The sequence below is a fragment of the Vanderwaltozyma polyspora genome, genomic scaffold, assembly GCF_000150035.1.
Source record: "Vanderwaltozyma polyspora DSM 70294 KpolScaffold1018 genomic scaffold, whole genome shotgun sequence".
In the NCBI taxonomy this organism is placed as follows: Eukaryota; Fungi; Ascomycota; class Saccharomycetes; order Saccharomycetales; family Saccharomycetaceae; genus Vanderwaltozyma; species Vanderwaltozyma polyspora.
Window position 1 is genome coordinate 309,973 of NW_001834694.1, and position 17,251 is coordinate 327,223.

The 17,251-nt window shown below is 32.5% G+C and overlaps 4 protein-coding genes, 1 non-coding gene and 1 pseudogene across 5 annotated transcripts; 4 read left to right on the plus strand and 2 right to left on the minus strand.

The window, feature by feature from the left end:
* The window catches only part of Kpol_1018p117pseudo, a 4,227-nt pseudogene extending 1,158 nt beyond the window's left edge, over nucleotides 1-3,069 (plus strand).
* Nucleotides 3,070-6,710: 3,641 nt separating this feature from the next.
* On the plus strand, nucleotides 6,711-8,975 carry Kpol_1018p119 (arrestin family protein; the record flags this gene model as incomplete). The annotated part of the gene is made up of 1 exon (XM_001647391.1): nucleotides 6,711-8,975. The coding sequence occupies one exon, from the start codon at nucleotides 6,711-6,713 to the stop codon at nucleotides 8,973-8,975; it is 2,265 nt and encodes a 754-aa protein (XP_001647441.1).
* A 109-nt stretch (nucleotides 8,976-9,084) lies between these two features.
* On the minus strand, nucleotides 9,085-10,161 carry Kpol_1018p120 (FAD-dependent oxidoreductase; the record flags this gene model as incomplete). The annotated part of the gene is made up of 1 exon (XM_001647392.1): nucleotides 9,085-10,161. The coding sequence occupies one exon, from the start codon at nucleotides 10,159-10,161 to the stop codon at nucleotides 9,085-9,087; it is 1,077 nt and encodes a 358-aa protein (XP_001647442.1).
* A 671-nt stretch (nucleotides 10,162-10,832) lies between these two features.
* Nucleotides 10,833-12,035, minus strand: Kpol_1018p121 (alkene reductase; the record flags this gene model as incomplete). Its single annotated transcript, XM_001647393.1, has 1 exon — nucleotides 10,833-12,035. One exon carries the CDS (start codon nucleotides 12,033-12,035, stop codon nucleotides 10,833-10,835), a length of 1,203 nt encoding a protein of 400 aa, XP_001647443.1.
* Nucleotides 12,036-14,726: 2,691 nt separating this feature from the next.
* Kpol_1018trna2 lies at nucleotides 14,727-14,798 on the plus strand. The gene has a single exon. It is a non-coding gene; the product is annotated as a tRNA-Gln (tRNA).
* Nucleotides 14,799-15,242: 444 nt separating this feature from the next.
* Nucleotides 15,243-17,147, plus strand: Kpol_1018p122 (uncharacterized protein; the record flags this gene model as incomplete). Its single annotated transcript, XM_001647394.1, has 1 exon — nucleotides 15,243-17,147. The coding sequence occupies one exon, from the start codon at nucleotides 15,243-15,245 to the stop codon at nucleotides 17,145-17,147; it is 1,905 nt and encodes a 634-aa protein (XP_001647444.1).
* Between the last annotated feature and the right edge of the window lie 104 nt (nucleotides 17,148-17,251).

Consider the following 17,251-nt stretch of genomic DNA (forward strand, 5'->3'; position numbering starts at 1 on the left):
TTGGTTCACCGTAAAGAAGATCCGAGGAAATTGGGGGGTGTTTCCTTTTTAGGGTTTTGAAAAATTTTTCGAATTTGTTTGTTCAAGGTAAAAACCTTCCTTGGGATTTTTCAGCCTTTCTTTTGTTATAAAGGGGCCCTCAACCACTCAGTATGGTTTTCAATAAGATCAGTTCGAAATTGTCAAACTTTTCAAACTAATGTTTCACTTTATTAAATGATGGTCAGTTACTTTCAGTTCTTTTGGGGAAAAACGAATATTTGATTCCTGTTGTTATGATTTTGAAGGCATGTGTTGATACAAAGGACAGAGAAAATTTTTGAGGGGTTCATTGGTAGTGACATTAAGAACTCATTTTTAACTGATCGTTTAGAATTGTTATTACGTGGTTTCAAGAAGAGATATCCACAATTGCAAAACCGTACTCAAGTTCTTCAATACATTGGTGATAAATTTCGTGTTGTATTCCAGGCTTCTCCAGATAAATCAGATTATGATGTTGGTCAAGAAGTTTTGAATCGTATTGTTTTAGTACACTTAGGTGCTGGTAACAACGAAGATAAATCTAGAATGTTAATGTTCATGATCAGAAAATTATATTCTTTGGTCGCTGGTGAATGTTGCCCAGACAATCCAGATGCCACTCAACATCAAGAAGTGTTGTTAGGTGGTTTCTTATACGGTATGATCTTGAAGGAAAAAATGGATGAATATTTACAAAGTATTATTGCTCAAATCAGAGCTGACATTAATCGTGGTATGGCTATAAATTTCAAGGACCGTAAATACATGAGCAGAGTGTTAATGAGGGTCAACGAAAATATCGGTTCTAAGTTACAATACTTCTTATCTACCGGTAACCTAGTTTCACAGTCAGGTCTGGATTTACAACAAGTTTCAGGTTATACAGTTGTTGCTGAAAAGATTAATTTCTATCGTTTCATTTCACATTTCAGAATGGTTCACAGAGGTTCGTTTTTCGCTCAATTAAAAACTACTACTGTCAGAAAATTATTACCAGAATCATGGGGTTTCTTGTGTCCTGTCCATACACCAGATGGTTCCCCATGTGGTCTATTGAACCATTTTGCCCATAAATGTCGTATTTCAACAATTCAATCAGATGTTTCTAAAATTCCAGAATTATTGTACTCATTAGGTGTAACCCCAGCTTCTCAAACAGTTGCCGCAGGTCCTTCCCTATGTTGTGTTCAATTAGATGGTAAAATTGTCGGTTGGGTCTCTCATGATGAAGGTAAAATCGTCGCAGATACTTTGAGATTCTGGAAGGTTGAAGGTAAGACTCCAGGATTACCATTAGATTTGGAAATTGGTTACGTTCCACCATCTTCTAGTGGTCAATATCCGGGTTTGTATATCTTTGGTGGTCATTCAAGAATGATGCGTCCAGTTCGTTACTTGCCTCTAGGTAAAGAAGATATTGTTGGTCCATTCGAACAAGTTTACATGAACATTGCGGTCACTCCACAAGAAATAGAAAACAATATTCACAGTCATGTTGAATTCACTCCAACTAACATTCTGTCTATTTTGGCTAACTTGACACCTTTCTCAGATTTCAACCAATCGCCAAGAAATATGTATCAATGTCAGATGGGTAAACAAACTATGGGTACCCCTGGTGTTGCGTTGTGTCACCGTTCTGATAACAAATTATATAGGCTACAATCTGGTCAAACTCCTATTGTTAAAGCTAATCTATATGATGATTATGGTATGGATAACTTTCCTAATGGTACCAACGCTGTTGTTGCCGTTATTTCCTATACTGGTTACGATATGGATGACGCAATGATAATCAATAAATCTGCTGATGAAAGAGGTTTTGGTTATGGTACAATGTATAAAGTTGAAAAGGTTGATTTATCAATGAACAGAAGTCGTGGTGACCCAATTACTCAACATTTCGGATTTGGTCCTGATGAATGGCCAAAGGAATGGTTAGAAAAGTTAGATGAAGATGGTTTACCATATATTGGTACTTATGTTGAAGAAGGTGACCCAATTTGTGCATACTTTGATGATACATTGAATAAAACCAAGATTAAAACCTACCATTCATCAGAACCAGCATATATTGAAGAAGTTAATTTAATTGGTGATGAGTCCAACAAGTTTCAAGAACTACAAACTGTGTCTATTAAATATCGTATTAGAAGAACTCCACAAATCGGTGATAAATTTTCTTCAAGACACGGTCAAAAAGGTGTTTGTTCAAGAAAATGGCCAACTATCGATATGCCATTTAGTGAAACTGGTATTCAACCTGATGTCATCATTAACCCACACGCTTTCCCATCTCGTATGACCATCGGTATGTTCGTTGAATCTTTGGCTGGTAAGGCAGGTGCTTTACATGGTACTGCTCATGATGCTACTCCATGGACTTTCGACGAAAGTGATACTCCAGCTGATTATTTCGGTGATCAATTATTGAACGCCGGTTACAATTATCATGGTAATGAACCGATGTATTCTGGTGCTACTGGTGAAGAATTAAGAGCTGATATCTACGTCGGTGTTGTTTACTATCAAAGATTGCGTCACATGGTTAACGATAAGTTCCAAGTACGTTCTACAGGTCCTGTCAACAGTTTGACAATGCAACCTGTTAAAGGTAGAAAAAGACATGGTGGTATTCGTGTTGGTGAAATGGAAAGAGATGCGTTGATTGGTCACGGTACATCTTTCTTATTACAAGATCGTTTATTAAACTGTTCTGATTATACCCAAACTGCAGTTTGTCGTGAGTGTGGTTCTATCTTAACTACACAACAAAGTGTACCGAAAATTGGTTCTGTCTCAACAGTTCGTTGTCGTCGTTGTGCAATTGATTTTGATGAAGCAAAGAAATCTTTATCTAAATACCAAACTGATGATGAAAAAATATACATTGACGATTCAGAAATTTGGGAAGATGGTCAAGGTAACAAATTTGTTGGTGGTGGTGAAACTACTACAGTTGCAATTCCATTTGTTTTGAAATACTTGGATTCTGAATTGAACGCTATGGGTATCAGAATGCGTTACAACGTTGCACCAAAATAGATAGGGATTAAATAGCATTAAAAAAATTACGTAACATTAGATAAATTATAAAAGACATATTGATTAACTAAATGATTTAAGAAATATTTTATATAAATGATGTAGACTTCTTAAGGAAAATGAAAAATCTTGGGAAACATTTTATTTATGTTTTGAAAAAAAGACAATAATTGTAGGTCTAATAATTGTATGTATCTGGGTTTATTTTTGAGGTGATACATCTCAATAATAAAAAGGAAAAATCAAAACCTATTTTTGCAATTGCAGAAGAAAAGTTTGTCAACTAATTTATAGAACCAAAGGGTATGGTAATACTTGGGTTTAAACATATTAAGAAGGCAGTGATAGTGAATTTATTTTTATTCCATAATTGACTATGCTTACTTTGATTTTTAAGAGTATTGAAATCATTCTATTACAAAAGGCTGACGTCCATACGTCACATTAAAAAAATTCCTCACAACCTTTATTTCCAGTGTAATAATTCATGTCCTCATTGGAGACCTTTAATCTAATGAAATTATTAGACATTTGTCATAGATTTAATCATTTTTATATTTATTGGCGATATCTACACTATTAAGTACGTTGTCATTATCCCACATTTTAGCAATTGTAAAAATGGTTAGATACACACAGAATTTTGATAAAATGGAACTGTATTTAATATTTTAATCAATGTATAATAGATAGACTATAATTAATTAATAAATTCTAAAATATAAAAGAATGAAGTACTTTTCTTCTATTTTTAAAGCTAATTTAATTTAATATTTTGTTTCTATTATATCAATCTCTTTCCGAGTTTTTTTAAAAATAGCTTAACAAAATATAAATCAGATCCCTTCGAAAATACTGTTCCCCAGATTTACTTAAAAATACAATGAATACGAAGGAAATGTTGTTGCTACCAAGATGCACTTTCTGTTAATTATTGTTAAAATATACTTTAAAAATTCTATTGAGGTTAATTCTAAAACCTTTATCTCTCCTATACAATCATAATACCATTCAAACTCATAGTGTCATTCATATTTCTGAATAATCTGGTTACTGCCCATTACGACATTGTTTTAATATAGAAGTTAAGTCTTTATCTACCATTTTTGGACCCATGGTTTAGGCACCTTTACTCTACTGCCAAATATAATGTGTAGGTACATTTGTCTGAGAAGAGAAAAATATCCATGATGTGCTAAATGCAAGGCTCACCCATTTGATTTTGATACTAAAATTCCACATTTGGAACATGGCTTTTCAACGTTGGATATATACCATTGAATTTCTTTCTTAGAGTAGTAGAAATTTTCAACATGACAGTTTGAAAATGAAGCTGAATATAACATAATGTACAACGATTTGATTTCAATTGAAGTTCCTAAGCATTTTTCTTATTTTCCTAGTACTTAGCTAGATTGAACTCAAGAAAGAAAATTTATTCAAGGCTTAATATAAACCTTACCTGAGTAGTTTAAGATTTAAGAATTCTATCTTCGGTTGAGTCCACTTCAGACACGAACTTTGATACCGAAATGTCTAATAAAAATCCCTCCTTAAATAAAGATCAATCTATTTCTTAAATCCAAGATTTAGAAGAGGATTTTATATAATAATATGTGTAAAATTACCTATCAAGCAGTCAACTAAAGCATCTTCATGGAACTGAATTACAGACACGATCTAATATATCAAAAATATCGTAATTATTTCCTGACATATGAATTGACCTTTCTCTGAAAGAAAACACGTGATAAACGGACATAATCATGTGATACAACCAAAAATCTCATTAGATTTCATTTCATTTTAAGAATAATATGGAATAGTCAATCGATTCAAAAGTGAGATCAAGGTGATATAATATTTACTAAATGAATAGTATATCACTAATAGTACATATCTAATTTTACTAAGGAAGATTTGTGCGATTGAATGTCGAAGAGTGCAGTCAGTCCATCATAGTAGCCTTTTTTCCACTCCGTTTCGATTTTCAATAAATGAGCTTTCAGCCTATTGGATGTTAAAAAATACTTATATCCAAATCTAATAATTGTGATAAATCGAGTATTTATTATATATTTAGATATGAAAGCTTTCATATCTAAATACAACAAACAAGTAAGCTAAGCTAGAAAAAAAACATAAGAAAAAAGAAACAAAAAACGAACTAACCTCCATTTGCACTCCAGTAAACTGATTCAAGAAAATTGAGTACAACACCTGATAGAACATATATAGAAATTATAAGAATAAAAATAATCCTAAGAAGTACTTCTCCCATCTTCTTCTCCAATTAACCTTAGCTGTGTCTGCAAAAACTTAATATTGTAAAAATTACTCATTTATTCATTTATAGGGAGCGAATATTACCTGGACAGAATCAAAACCAATTTATCCTTCCACAAGATTTTTAACAACTATCACCTAAATGTTTTTTTTTTAAATTAGTTAATGTAGGAAGCAATCTTGTTCAAATTTTAAAACTCACCCCAATTGTGTGGACCCCTCGAAGTATTAACAAGAGAGGGAGAGATGTTTAGGGAACGAAAAAAGAATACCCATGAGCACATACATGCTGGCCGTTTGATTAGTTAATGTCAAGGGATAAACATACAAACAAACAAGCAAACTAACAAACAGTTTACTTACATATACATAAAGTGTTCAAATAAGAAATTTGAATTGAATTAATCTCTTATATCAGTTACTCTCCCTGAACTTTTCTCTGTAGTTTTGGCTGCTAATAAGTTTTAGTATAGCACGAGCAGTCCAAGGAAGGCACAGTCTTCCTATAGCATCTGAAGTTGAAATACAAACCTGCATATCGAATTCCTACGAAAAGAACAATTAAAAAAATATTATATGCACATCAAGAATAAATTAACTATACCAACTTAATGCAAAGTTTCAAATTATGTACATTCTTGAAACAGATAAAAAGTTTATCCGTCGCCTATTCTCCCAGTTTTTCCTCTTTTAACGAATATTTATCCTTTCAGGATACTTTAAATACATAACTAATAAATCAATTAATTCACTTGTGAATATTCTATAACAATAAATCAACCATTTATATAGCTTTGTAGTCATTATATAACCTGTAAACATCACTTCATTTTAACCATTTCATTTTTCCATTTTAAGCTTAAACTCTGTACATTTTCTGTATATATCTCTATACTTTTTTTGGTCTTTTCTTCTAGGCTTTGAAATATCTCGATATCAAAATTTCACTATATATCGAATCGAAATCGAAATCGAAATCGAATTGAAATCGAAGTGGATTTAATACATATAATTGGAAATAGGGAGGGATAAAGTAAAATTCTGATTATATTAAACTCAAATTAGATTTTTGATTTGGGGAATCTACTGGATAAACAATATCTAAGTTGATTTGCTAAGTTAGGGTTTCCTTGACGTTAAAATAGTTGTCGATTTAATATACTCGTTTTTTTGTTATCTAATAATAGGACTTGACTTATACGCTGAACTGACTACATATAATAATACGGTTCATCTTTGTTAGTCATAACAGCTAATATTGATATTTATCAAGTCAATTAGAATTTAAATTCTAATTGAAATATATAAATATATACATATATTCATTTCCATTGTGGTTATTTTGAGTCAGAACTATGTTTACCACTTCAAAATCTTCAAAACAACCAATTCTTTTCGATATCAGATTAAATAACACCGAGAATGACGTTATATTATTGAAAGGACCTCCTGATACTGCCTCTTCAGTATTTCTATCAGGTAAAATTGTATTATCTATATTGGAACCTATACAAATTAGAAGCGTTTATTTAAGATTATATGGTAGATTGCGTTTAAATATCCCGGGCCCTCGTAAGAATTCTAATTCAAAGGAAGTTAGATATAACAAATTCGAAAGAAGGTTTTATGAACATTGTTGGGATAATATTAATATTCAAAACTATTTCCAAAATTTGTACGATAATTATGGGAAACAAACTTCAATCGCTAGTAAATCATCAGAAAATTTAGCAGCTTCAAAAAAGGATAACAAATCCACTTTATCTTTAAGTTCGTTAGCTGGAAATGCATTAAATTCATCAAATTATCACACTTTAGTTAAAGGGAATTATGAATTTCCATTTAGCGCAATTCTCCCCGGTTCCATTAATGAAAGTGTGGAAGGTTTACCTAATGCTTCAGTTGTTTACAAATTACATGCTACCATAGAAAGAAATAAGGGAAGTACGGATTTAATGTGTGAAAAACGTTTAAGAATTGTACGTACTCAAACGCCTGATGCAGTAGAATTATCCGAAACCATAACAGTTGATAATATTTGGCCAGATAAAGTCGAATATTCTATATCTGTGCCTGCAAGAGCTATTGCCATAGGTTCTACAACGAAAATACATATGCACTTGATTCCGTTAATTAAAGGTTTACAGTTAGGTCCCATAAAGATAAATTTAATAGAGAATTCCCAATACTGTGGTTCATACTCACCAGTGACATATCAAGAAAGACTAATTACAAAGTTGAAGATTAAGGATCCATTAGGACATGTTGAATTATTCAGCAACAAGTTAAAAGGTAGAAATATTCCAAACAGCGTGCCACCTATGGATTACCAAGATGCTTGGGATATCACAGCAGAATTTCAAATCCCAGCTAGCCTTTCTAAATGTACCCAAGATTGTAATGTTTTAAAAAACATAAAGGTTCGCCATAAGCTTAAGTTCATTATATCATTAATCAATCCCGATGGCCATATATCGGAATTAAGAGCTTCTTTAACTGTCCAGTTATATATATCACCATTCATTTCACTAGGAGTGAAATCAGAAGATTTAATAGATACGGGACATGTTGTACTTGATGAAGCTAAAAAGGACCAGCATTTAAGAGTTATTGAGCCAGAAGGTGATGATGAAGATGAGATTTTTTCTGGATTTGGATCTAGGGCAAACTCTGTAGGAGTCATCTCATCTAAAAGTTTACCAGATTTGATGACCCCTCCGCAGTATGAGAATCATGTTTATGATCGTTTATGGAATAATAACAGCGAAATAGAGACTATTGCAAGTAACTCCAATTTAACAACCCCGCATAATAGTAGCAATAATTTGACAAATCTGACATCTGCTAAGTCAATGGATGAGTTGAAAGCTAGCTTGGATAAGATTAGTTTAGATAATAATGAAATTGGAGCTAACAACTCCAATAATAGTGGATTAGGTATTTCCTACCTCCCAGGTTCAATTTCAAACAATATTGAAGGCACTCCTAATATTCTGATTTCTTTAGAAGATGTACCATCTCATGTAGTTGAGAATAGTCCAGATCCTACACCAGCATTCTACCATATATCCCGAGCAAATTCCTTTGTAAATCAAGCTCCATCCTCATCACCAAAAATTGATTGGGAAATACAGTCCTTAAGTAAAGTGCCTTCCTATGGTAAAGCAATGAAGAATCCTAGCGTTGCGCCAGAATTCCCGCCAGCTTACCCATCCACCGGCAACTCTGAACATAGTAAGCCAATCGAGAAGCCTCAAATGGTAAGACACCGTGGTACCTCCATATCTTCTCAAGGCAGCTCAAACAGAAATTCATCTATTAGAAATTTCTTAAGCAGAAGTAATAATAGTTCATCAACTTCATTAAATGCATTAGCTGAACATAGCACTGGGGGATCATTTACACTACCGATTCTATCTTCCCCATCATTACCAAAGAACAATACTGCTTCAAAACATTTTTCATTCGGGATGACACCATATGGTGAAGATTGCATAGATAGTAGGGATACAACGGTCCAAAACCGTCTCCAAGTTCCTCATTCCCAAACAGATTCTTCTCGTAGAAGATCTAACTCATTGAACAGCATTATGAATGTTTTCGGAAAAAGGGAAGAATAAAGAATAACTAATACTTATTACTTTTGCATTATTTAATTCTGCCTGAAGGGTATATAAACTTCATTTCATACATAGGCATTTATAGAAATTCATATATTTTCAATTCCTTTTATTTTAGTATTTTAGCTGCTAAAGAGGAGACTTCTTCTGCGGAGCCTATCGAAGATTGGTATCCTGCACCGCCTATACCGTAATTATGTATTACACGTAGTGAGCCATCGTGTCTTAATAGATCGTAATTCGAATCTTCGAGACGTACTCCTCCTTTTCTACCAGGTCTCAATGCAGTGTATGTATTATAAACTGATAAACTTGTAAATTCAGGAATATGTGATTTCACAACATTAATTATGCTTTCAGAGAGGCCTTCTATCAATTGATCTGACCAATCGTTTCCCCTAAATATTCCTCCCATTATACACCCACCTTCACCTCTTGGGAATACGTTAAGAAATTGATCAGGCAAGGCATGATCAGATAAGGGCAACTTGTCAATCATCATTTGGAAAGGTAAGTCTTGATATACTTGAAGAATTTGGCCCTTAATAGGATAAACTTTGGACAATTCTTCTGGATCAAGGTTTTCTAATAGTCTACCAGCATTTAGCCCTGAACAGTTGATCAAAAGATCTGGTTTATATCCAAGCACGTCAATAATATCTTCAATATCATTGATTCTTGGGATCCTTTTGATGATAACCCCACTCTTCTTCAGCAACCCAATTAAATAGTTATTATAAATAATTGGTGTCACTGTTACAGTGGTGAATTGAATTCCGATATATTCTTCAGGGTTTAAATTCCTCGTAATCAACTCGTCGTCTGATAGATACTCAATATCTCTTACAAACTTTCCTTCAATATACCAAGGAATCATATCATTCTTGCGAATGAAGTATTTCAATGGAAATTTTTTAATACCACTTGAAGGTTCAGTGTCTGCTAGCTCCATGAATTTCTTATAGGTGAGGCTGTCACGCTTAATCTGTTCTGGCTCATTACCTTTAGCAAAACTAGCCCAATTAGCACCGGCCCAAGGTGAAGTATAATCATGAGCATGATAATCACCAGGAAATTCAGATGAAACAACAGTTAGTTCATTTATTTCATTCTTAAATTTGTTTACTAAAGTCAAAGCAGTAGTTAGTCCTGAGACACCTCCTCCTAATACTACGACCTTTGACATTTTTCTAATAGTCACTCAATTCTTAAAGTTAAAGTTAAATTGTTAAAATGGGTTAGCTACAATGACCAATTAATCCATATGATATCTATCATAATTTCTTTTAGCATCTACATTTATATATAATTTATAAATATGTATGGGCCATGTTTTTGACCAAATTAGTCATTCCAATGATTTAATTAAGCGTATGTTGGTTGGTTGCTTAGAGAAAGATCCGGTGTCCTCAAAAACTATAGAAACGATAAGATAAGAATTGTTCGTTATAAGATTATTTCAGCAATTCTGTTCTTCACCAACTTGATAATGAAACAATATCGTTCAATACTATTCCTTAAGTTATTTTGAGCAAGATTGCATAATTTCACGAGATGGTTCAACCCCCCTTCACTAATTTAGCAATGAAAGAGCCGTCTGAGTCTAGTTAGTCATATTTAAGGTTTTGAGAGGTTTTATTCGACATGATCAAAATTAAATTAGTTTTCAGCAAAATATTAAATTAGGAGGGATTTTTACGAAATACATCAATTATTTTTTTGATGAGGAATGCGTTTTTATGGCTTTAAAAGTACTAACTATTTAAATATATAAAATCCTTTTCTCTTTACTAAAATATCATAACATTAAATTGCGTAAGGGTGACTACATCAAGCCTTTATCAGAGCTTAAGTTAATTAGTTCTTGTCCCAACCCATCTTGATGGCTTCATCGTAAGTTGGGTAGTCTAAGTAACCCTTAGGAGTCATAGCGTAGAAAGTGTCTCTATCATATTTGTTTAATGGTAAACCTTTTTCAACACGATCAACGATATCTGGGTTAGAGATGAAGTAACGACCGTAACCGATCAAAGTTCTATCGTCTTCAACCATTTCCTTAACAGCTTCTGGGTGCAAAGCCAAGTTACCGGCTCTGATGATTGGACCCTTCCAGATTGAGTAAACGAAATCGTTAGTACCATCCAAGTATTCACCTTCACCTTCAGTTAAGAATGGATCAGTGACACGAGGTTCAACCAGATGGATGTAAGCTAATCTCTTACCTTCTCTAGCTCTCTTTTCCAATTCACCAACAACGTAAGCGTATTGGGCAATCAAACTTGGATCAGAAGCACCGGACATGGTACCGAAGGTACCGTAAGGAGAGAATCTGATACCGACTCTTTCATGACCAATAGCTTCAACAACAGCATCAACAACTTCCAAGGTAAATCTAGCTCTGTTTTCGATGGAACCACCGTATTCATCGGTTCTCTTGTTAGAGATTGGGTCTAAGAATTGGTTCAACAAGTAACCATTAGCACTGTGGATTTCAACACCATCAGCACCGACACCAATGACATTCTTAGCGGCTTGAACGTATTCCTTAATGTATTGCTTGATTTCATCCTTAGTCAAACCGTGTTGAGGGTTGTTAGATTTCTTAGCCAAAGCTTCTTGTTCAGCAGACATGTAAACTTCATCGGAGGCAGAGTCATATCTCAAACCATCTCTAGCCAAAGTGTCAGCATAAGATTGTCTACCTAAAACCCACAATTGAGGCCAGATAAAGGACTTGTTTTCATGAACCTTAGCAAAAATCTTCTTCCATTCGGCTAATTGTTCTTCAGACCAAACACCTGGAGCGTTATCATAACCACCAGCTTGTGGAGATGGGAAAACACCTTCGGTGATCAACATGGTACCTTCTCTCTTAGAACGTTGGTCATAATATTCAACAGCCCATTCCTTGTTTGGAACATTACCTGGATGATGAGCTCTCATTCTGGTCAATGGAGGCAAGACAGCTCTATGCTTCAATTCATTGTTACCGATCTTAATTGGTTTGAATAAGTTAGTGTCCTTTAAGGCAATTGGTTTGAAATCTTTAACAAAAGGCATTTTTTCGTCTTGTTATATTGAGAGTTATTGATCTTACTTACTAATTAAGGCTAAATAGTAAACAAGCAAGCAATGCAAAAGAAGAAAACATAAATTGATAAACTCAAGATCAAGACACAACTAGTTCCCCTTTATATATGTATATTACCGACAATAAAATAAGAAACAAAATGCTTCAATTATTTAAAAGAAAATGAGATGAAACCCAAAGAGTTAAGTATTTTCAGTACCTTGAACTTCATGATATCTGGAAAACCCGAGCAAGCTTCCGACCAATTTTCTTGAGATTATTAATACAAAATCCCAAACAATTGGAAAAGCTACTAGATTTATTATCGAACATTTCAAATATACCATTAATCTTTTACCTTCCTTCTTACTATTAAATCAAAAATGTAGTAAGTATCATACTATGAGAATAAATAATTAACCCAACTCTTGCCGTTTCCTTAATGAACAAAAATTCGATTCGACAATTGGGCTTTACTTACTTTTTTCTCTTTTTCTTTTTCTTGCCCGAAACCAGAAGAGAGAGAAAAAAAGAAAAGCTCGAGAAACGGGACAGGGAGGAACTGACGTTTCTTTTTACGGTGCTCGAGAGATGTGTCTATCAGAACACTTTGCAGCATGTCTTGTCAACAACAGTACATCGCACTTCGGATGTCAATGACGGAAAGGTGCTTTGATTATTAATTGAGAAACGAGATTCAAAGAGACCTCCGTGGCACTGTTTGGTACATGCAGTTTTGTGAATTTCTTCTTTTGAACGAGCTACGAAAAGAAAAAGGTAGGAAAAAAATAAGAAGTAAAAGAAGGCAAACTAAGATCACCTGACTTTTGGATCTTTCTCTTTCTTCTTTAGATCAGTGCCTAATTTAGACTTCTAAAGTGGATTCTGGTAGGATTTCGAAGTATTTGACATACAAAGCTCTATCTATAAAAGGAGGTTCTATGGTTTAAAATGTTGTAGTAGTTGTAGATGCCTAAAGTGGTGCGTTCTCGTGTTAGAGAAAGTAAATGTAGACTGACATAAACCACTTTTACCGAAGATTAATGACTTGGTAAGTGCTGCGACATAAGGAGTAAAACTATTCGAAACTAGAAAAGCGCATTAAGATTTGTATGATTCTTCGAAATTCAAAAAATAAGTTAACGTAAGAAAAATTTATTTAAATATATATTAGACCTTTACTCCAGAGTAATGTTCTTCTTGTTACCGCCAGTTGAGCTGAAAAAGAAACATATTCTAAACCAATAATTAATTTTTCTCCAAAAATGAAGTTTGTTGTGAGCTGACATCTTTTATTTTATTTTTGTTTCGTTATCTTGTTCTGATGGTTAATCATATCATACTGAAGTCAATTGCTTTCAATCACATATTTGTATTTACATGTTCATTGCCCTATGTATCATTCAAATCCTCGAAGAGATCGTGATCAATGTAATCCTGCTTTGCTTGCAAAAGCGCATGATTTATCCTGATACCAAATATTATTACTGACACAGTCATGTCACTTGCGCTTATAATAGAGGTTCCACTACTTCTAAATTATTATGTATACTGTTATAGCTTAACCTCTCTTTCAGTGTTCATGTATTTTTGTGTATGTCCAAGAGTTGAATCCGTTTTTTATTGCCCCCGCAGTATCTATATGTTCAGCGATGTCACTGAATTTGCATTACGAGTTGACTTACAATTTTATCCACTATGAAAAGAAGAATACAAATTGTCACATAATTTTGTTCGAATTGTACCAGCACCAAACTTTTTATGATAATCCCAGTGTAGTTTATAGGATCAATAAAGCAAAAATATTGCCTCTAAAATCTCATCTTTTAGAATATAGTTTACAGCAGCTTATAGTTCTGATAAGATAAATCAAACTTATCAGTACTATAACTATTAATCAAAGAAACAAGTTAGATTCTCAAAACAAGATATTGAACTTACAGTTAAATTAGGAAAATAAAAAAAGGAAGAAGAAGAAAAAACAGATATATTTTAGTCTGGTCTGTCTTTTTAAAGTAAGTTTCAAAAATATTGTATTGTTTTGTCCGGAATATATTTATTAGAAATAATGTTCAATAGGCCAACGACGTATTGTAACTATATAACTATTATCTATATTAGTCTTATTATTAAGTTTATATAATAATACTTAGTTGTTTATATTAAATAATGATATGATGATATGATCTTTTGTTTTGGTAGCAAATAGTTATGGCAATGCGACAGTGTCGCTTTATATACTAATTGGGGTGTCATCTGTAGATAAAGAAATACTTAATACATTAATATTTAATATTCCGGATCAAACAATACAACAATATGTATTGTTTTGACCGGTTATTATATAATAGTGAATAAGTATTATATTAGTTAAAGAAGTAATATGTGTACTATATTCTAATATATTAGTATAAGCTAAAGGTAGATATACTGATTAATATATTAAGTTGTATATTGTAATAATAATTAAGTCTGTCCCCTTTAGTTTGGGAACTTGTTTATGTAGCTATGATAACTATCTAGTTCTTTATATACGTTCTTGTTTGTGACAGTGTCGCAAATCCTTTGTTTATTGATTACTCCACTTCTTCGTATTATGTTATAATCCGAAATCAATACAAATATTCAACTACTCCATTTTAGATTAGAAAACAATAATTTTTAAGCTCTCAATTATTATTGGTCCTATAGTGTAGTGGTCATCACTTTCGGTTTTGATCCGGACAACCCCGGTTCGAATCCGGGTAGGACCTACTTTTTGAAGAATTAATTTTTTCTTACTTCAAAAAGCTTTAAATTATGAAGTTGAACATGTGACATTAAAATAAAAATTAAAGGCACAAAATTTGTGTCAGTAAAGGATTAAAAAATGTCACAATCCCCCATCTTCTCTTTTCTTGACTTTAAATATAACTGGGATGAGGACCACATCATTAAGAATCATCATTTTATAAGTCTTTCCTTCAGATTGCTTCTATATTCCTTTTTAGGTTTGCGTTTTTTTATATCCATATATTAATATCTAATGTCAATTATTATCGTCAGTGGTAACGTCAATTAAGATCTTGGAAATAAAATCGTATACTAATAAACTAATTGGAATACTTCAATAGAATTCGTTTTCTTTTTTAAAAAATAAATAAATAAAAACAGAAGGAAAGTAAAAAAAAATAAAAAAGAATATCGAACTATCTATAATGCTAAGCAAAAGCGGTATTTTAAATACTCTACCATTGAATGTTCAAAGAAAAAATGACAGTTCTAAGAATAACAATGATATTACCAAAAGCTTGATAAAATCTGGGATTAAAGAAATAACAGCAGTTTTACACAATGAAAAGGAAGAAAATTTTTCAGTGTCAACTAGATCTTCCTTAACTGAAATGTCAGATATTGTTAAATTAACTGCGGCAACCAATGAAACTAAAAAAAATGAAAACTTGGATGATATTGCTCCAAAAAATAACAATGTTATTGAAAGTAAGCAATCAATTGCCCTCTATATTGGAGATTTGGAAAAATTTGTTACAGAAGATATGTTGAAAAATTTCTTCGCAATGTACAAATCTTTGCTTTCAGTAAAAATATGTGTTGATTCACATTCTGGTGAATCGTTAGGTTATGGATATCTTAACTTGACAACCAAAGAAGAAGCAGATGATTTAATGGAACGTTTCAATTACACACCCATTTTCGGCAAGGTTGTAAGGATAATGCCATCTCTAAGGAATTCACAAACTCGTAAAAATATGGGTACAAATGTGTTCTTCTCTGACCTACCATTATCTGAAAAAAGCATTACAACAAGGGATTTTTATAATTTTTTTAAAGCCTATGGTAATATTCTTTCATGTAAATTAAATACAAGTAAGAATATTGGATTTATATTTTTCGAAAATGAAAGCTCAGCAAAAGAAGTAATTTCTAAATTTAATGCCAATGAGTTACTTTACGGTTATAAGATTAACTGTGGAGTCCATATAGATAAATCAATTAGAAAAAACCTAGGGACTGAGAAACAAAAATCAGCTTCTTCTGAAAGTTGTAGCCATAGATTAACTCCAATTTGCAGACCAAATGAACACTCTACCGAAAGAAAATCAATTTTGGTTAAGAATTTGCCAAAGGAGATTAGTGATTATGAAATATCTTCTATATTTGGAAATTTTGGGTCAATCGAATCCACCAAGAGATTAGAGAGCATTGGGGAAAATATAGGAATTGTAATCACTTATTCAGAAAATACTAATACTAAGGAAATAATAAACAATATTAATAAGTTAGATGTTGAAGGACATGTCGTTAAGGCTTTTGAATTAACTAAGTTAAAAAGTAACGAAAGTCCTAAAAACCTCCATAATTCAATTAAAAAGACATCAACCATATATTTAGGAAACCTAAGTACTGTTTGCACCAAAGAATTTTTGACTCAACTTTGTATTCAGGAATCCATAAAAATCGATTCCATTGAAATAACTTCATATAATAAAGATCCTTTGACATTTTCTGGTTATGTTAAATGTAAAACAAAATTTGATGCAAAGAAACTTTTTAAATTTATTAGAAATCGGTTAATCGGAGGAAGCGTCGTGTCAGCTTCCTGGGAAAATACCATCGGTGGCATTCCTATTAGCAACTTAAAACAAGAGAATACGTCTTCGGAAACAAATACGAATCCAGTACAGATCAATATACCTGTGTATAATCCGGCTTGGAATATTGGATTTATACCGCAATATCCAAATCAATACCTCAACCTCAACAACCAATTAAATTCCTTGCCAAATCAGGGATATTCTGTTCCACAAGCCATTGTACACCAAAGAGCACTATTACCAAAATCAAATATTAACAAAAAACATGTATTGGAACTCTTAAGAAGACAAGTTAAAAAAGGTTTAGACTTTTTAAAATTTCCAAGTGCAACAAGGGAGTCAAATTTGACCTGTATAACTAAATACATTTTTGAAATGTATTGGTCAAAAGATGTATCGAAACTTAATACTTTTCTTTCATTATTAAATTCAAGTACATATAATGAAGGGATATTACAGAAACAAATTGAGGACTCAGCCAATTATTTAGGCTTTGGAAGATATTAGATTTTGAATATTAGTATATCCTATGATCAACTTAAAGGTAATCAAAAAAGTTAGATTCAAATTTAAGATTAATATTTGAAATTCAACTAATAGTATTTAACCAT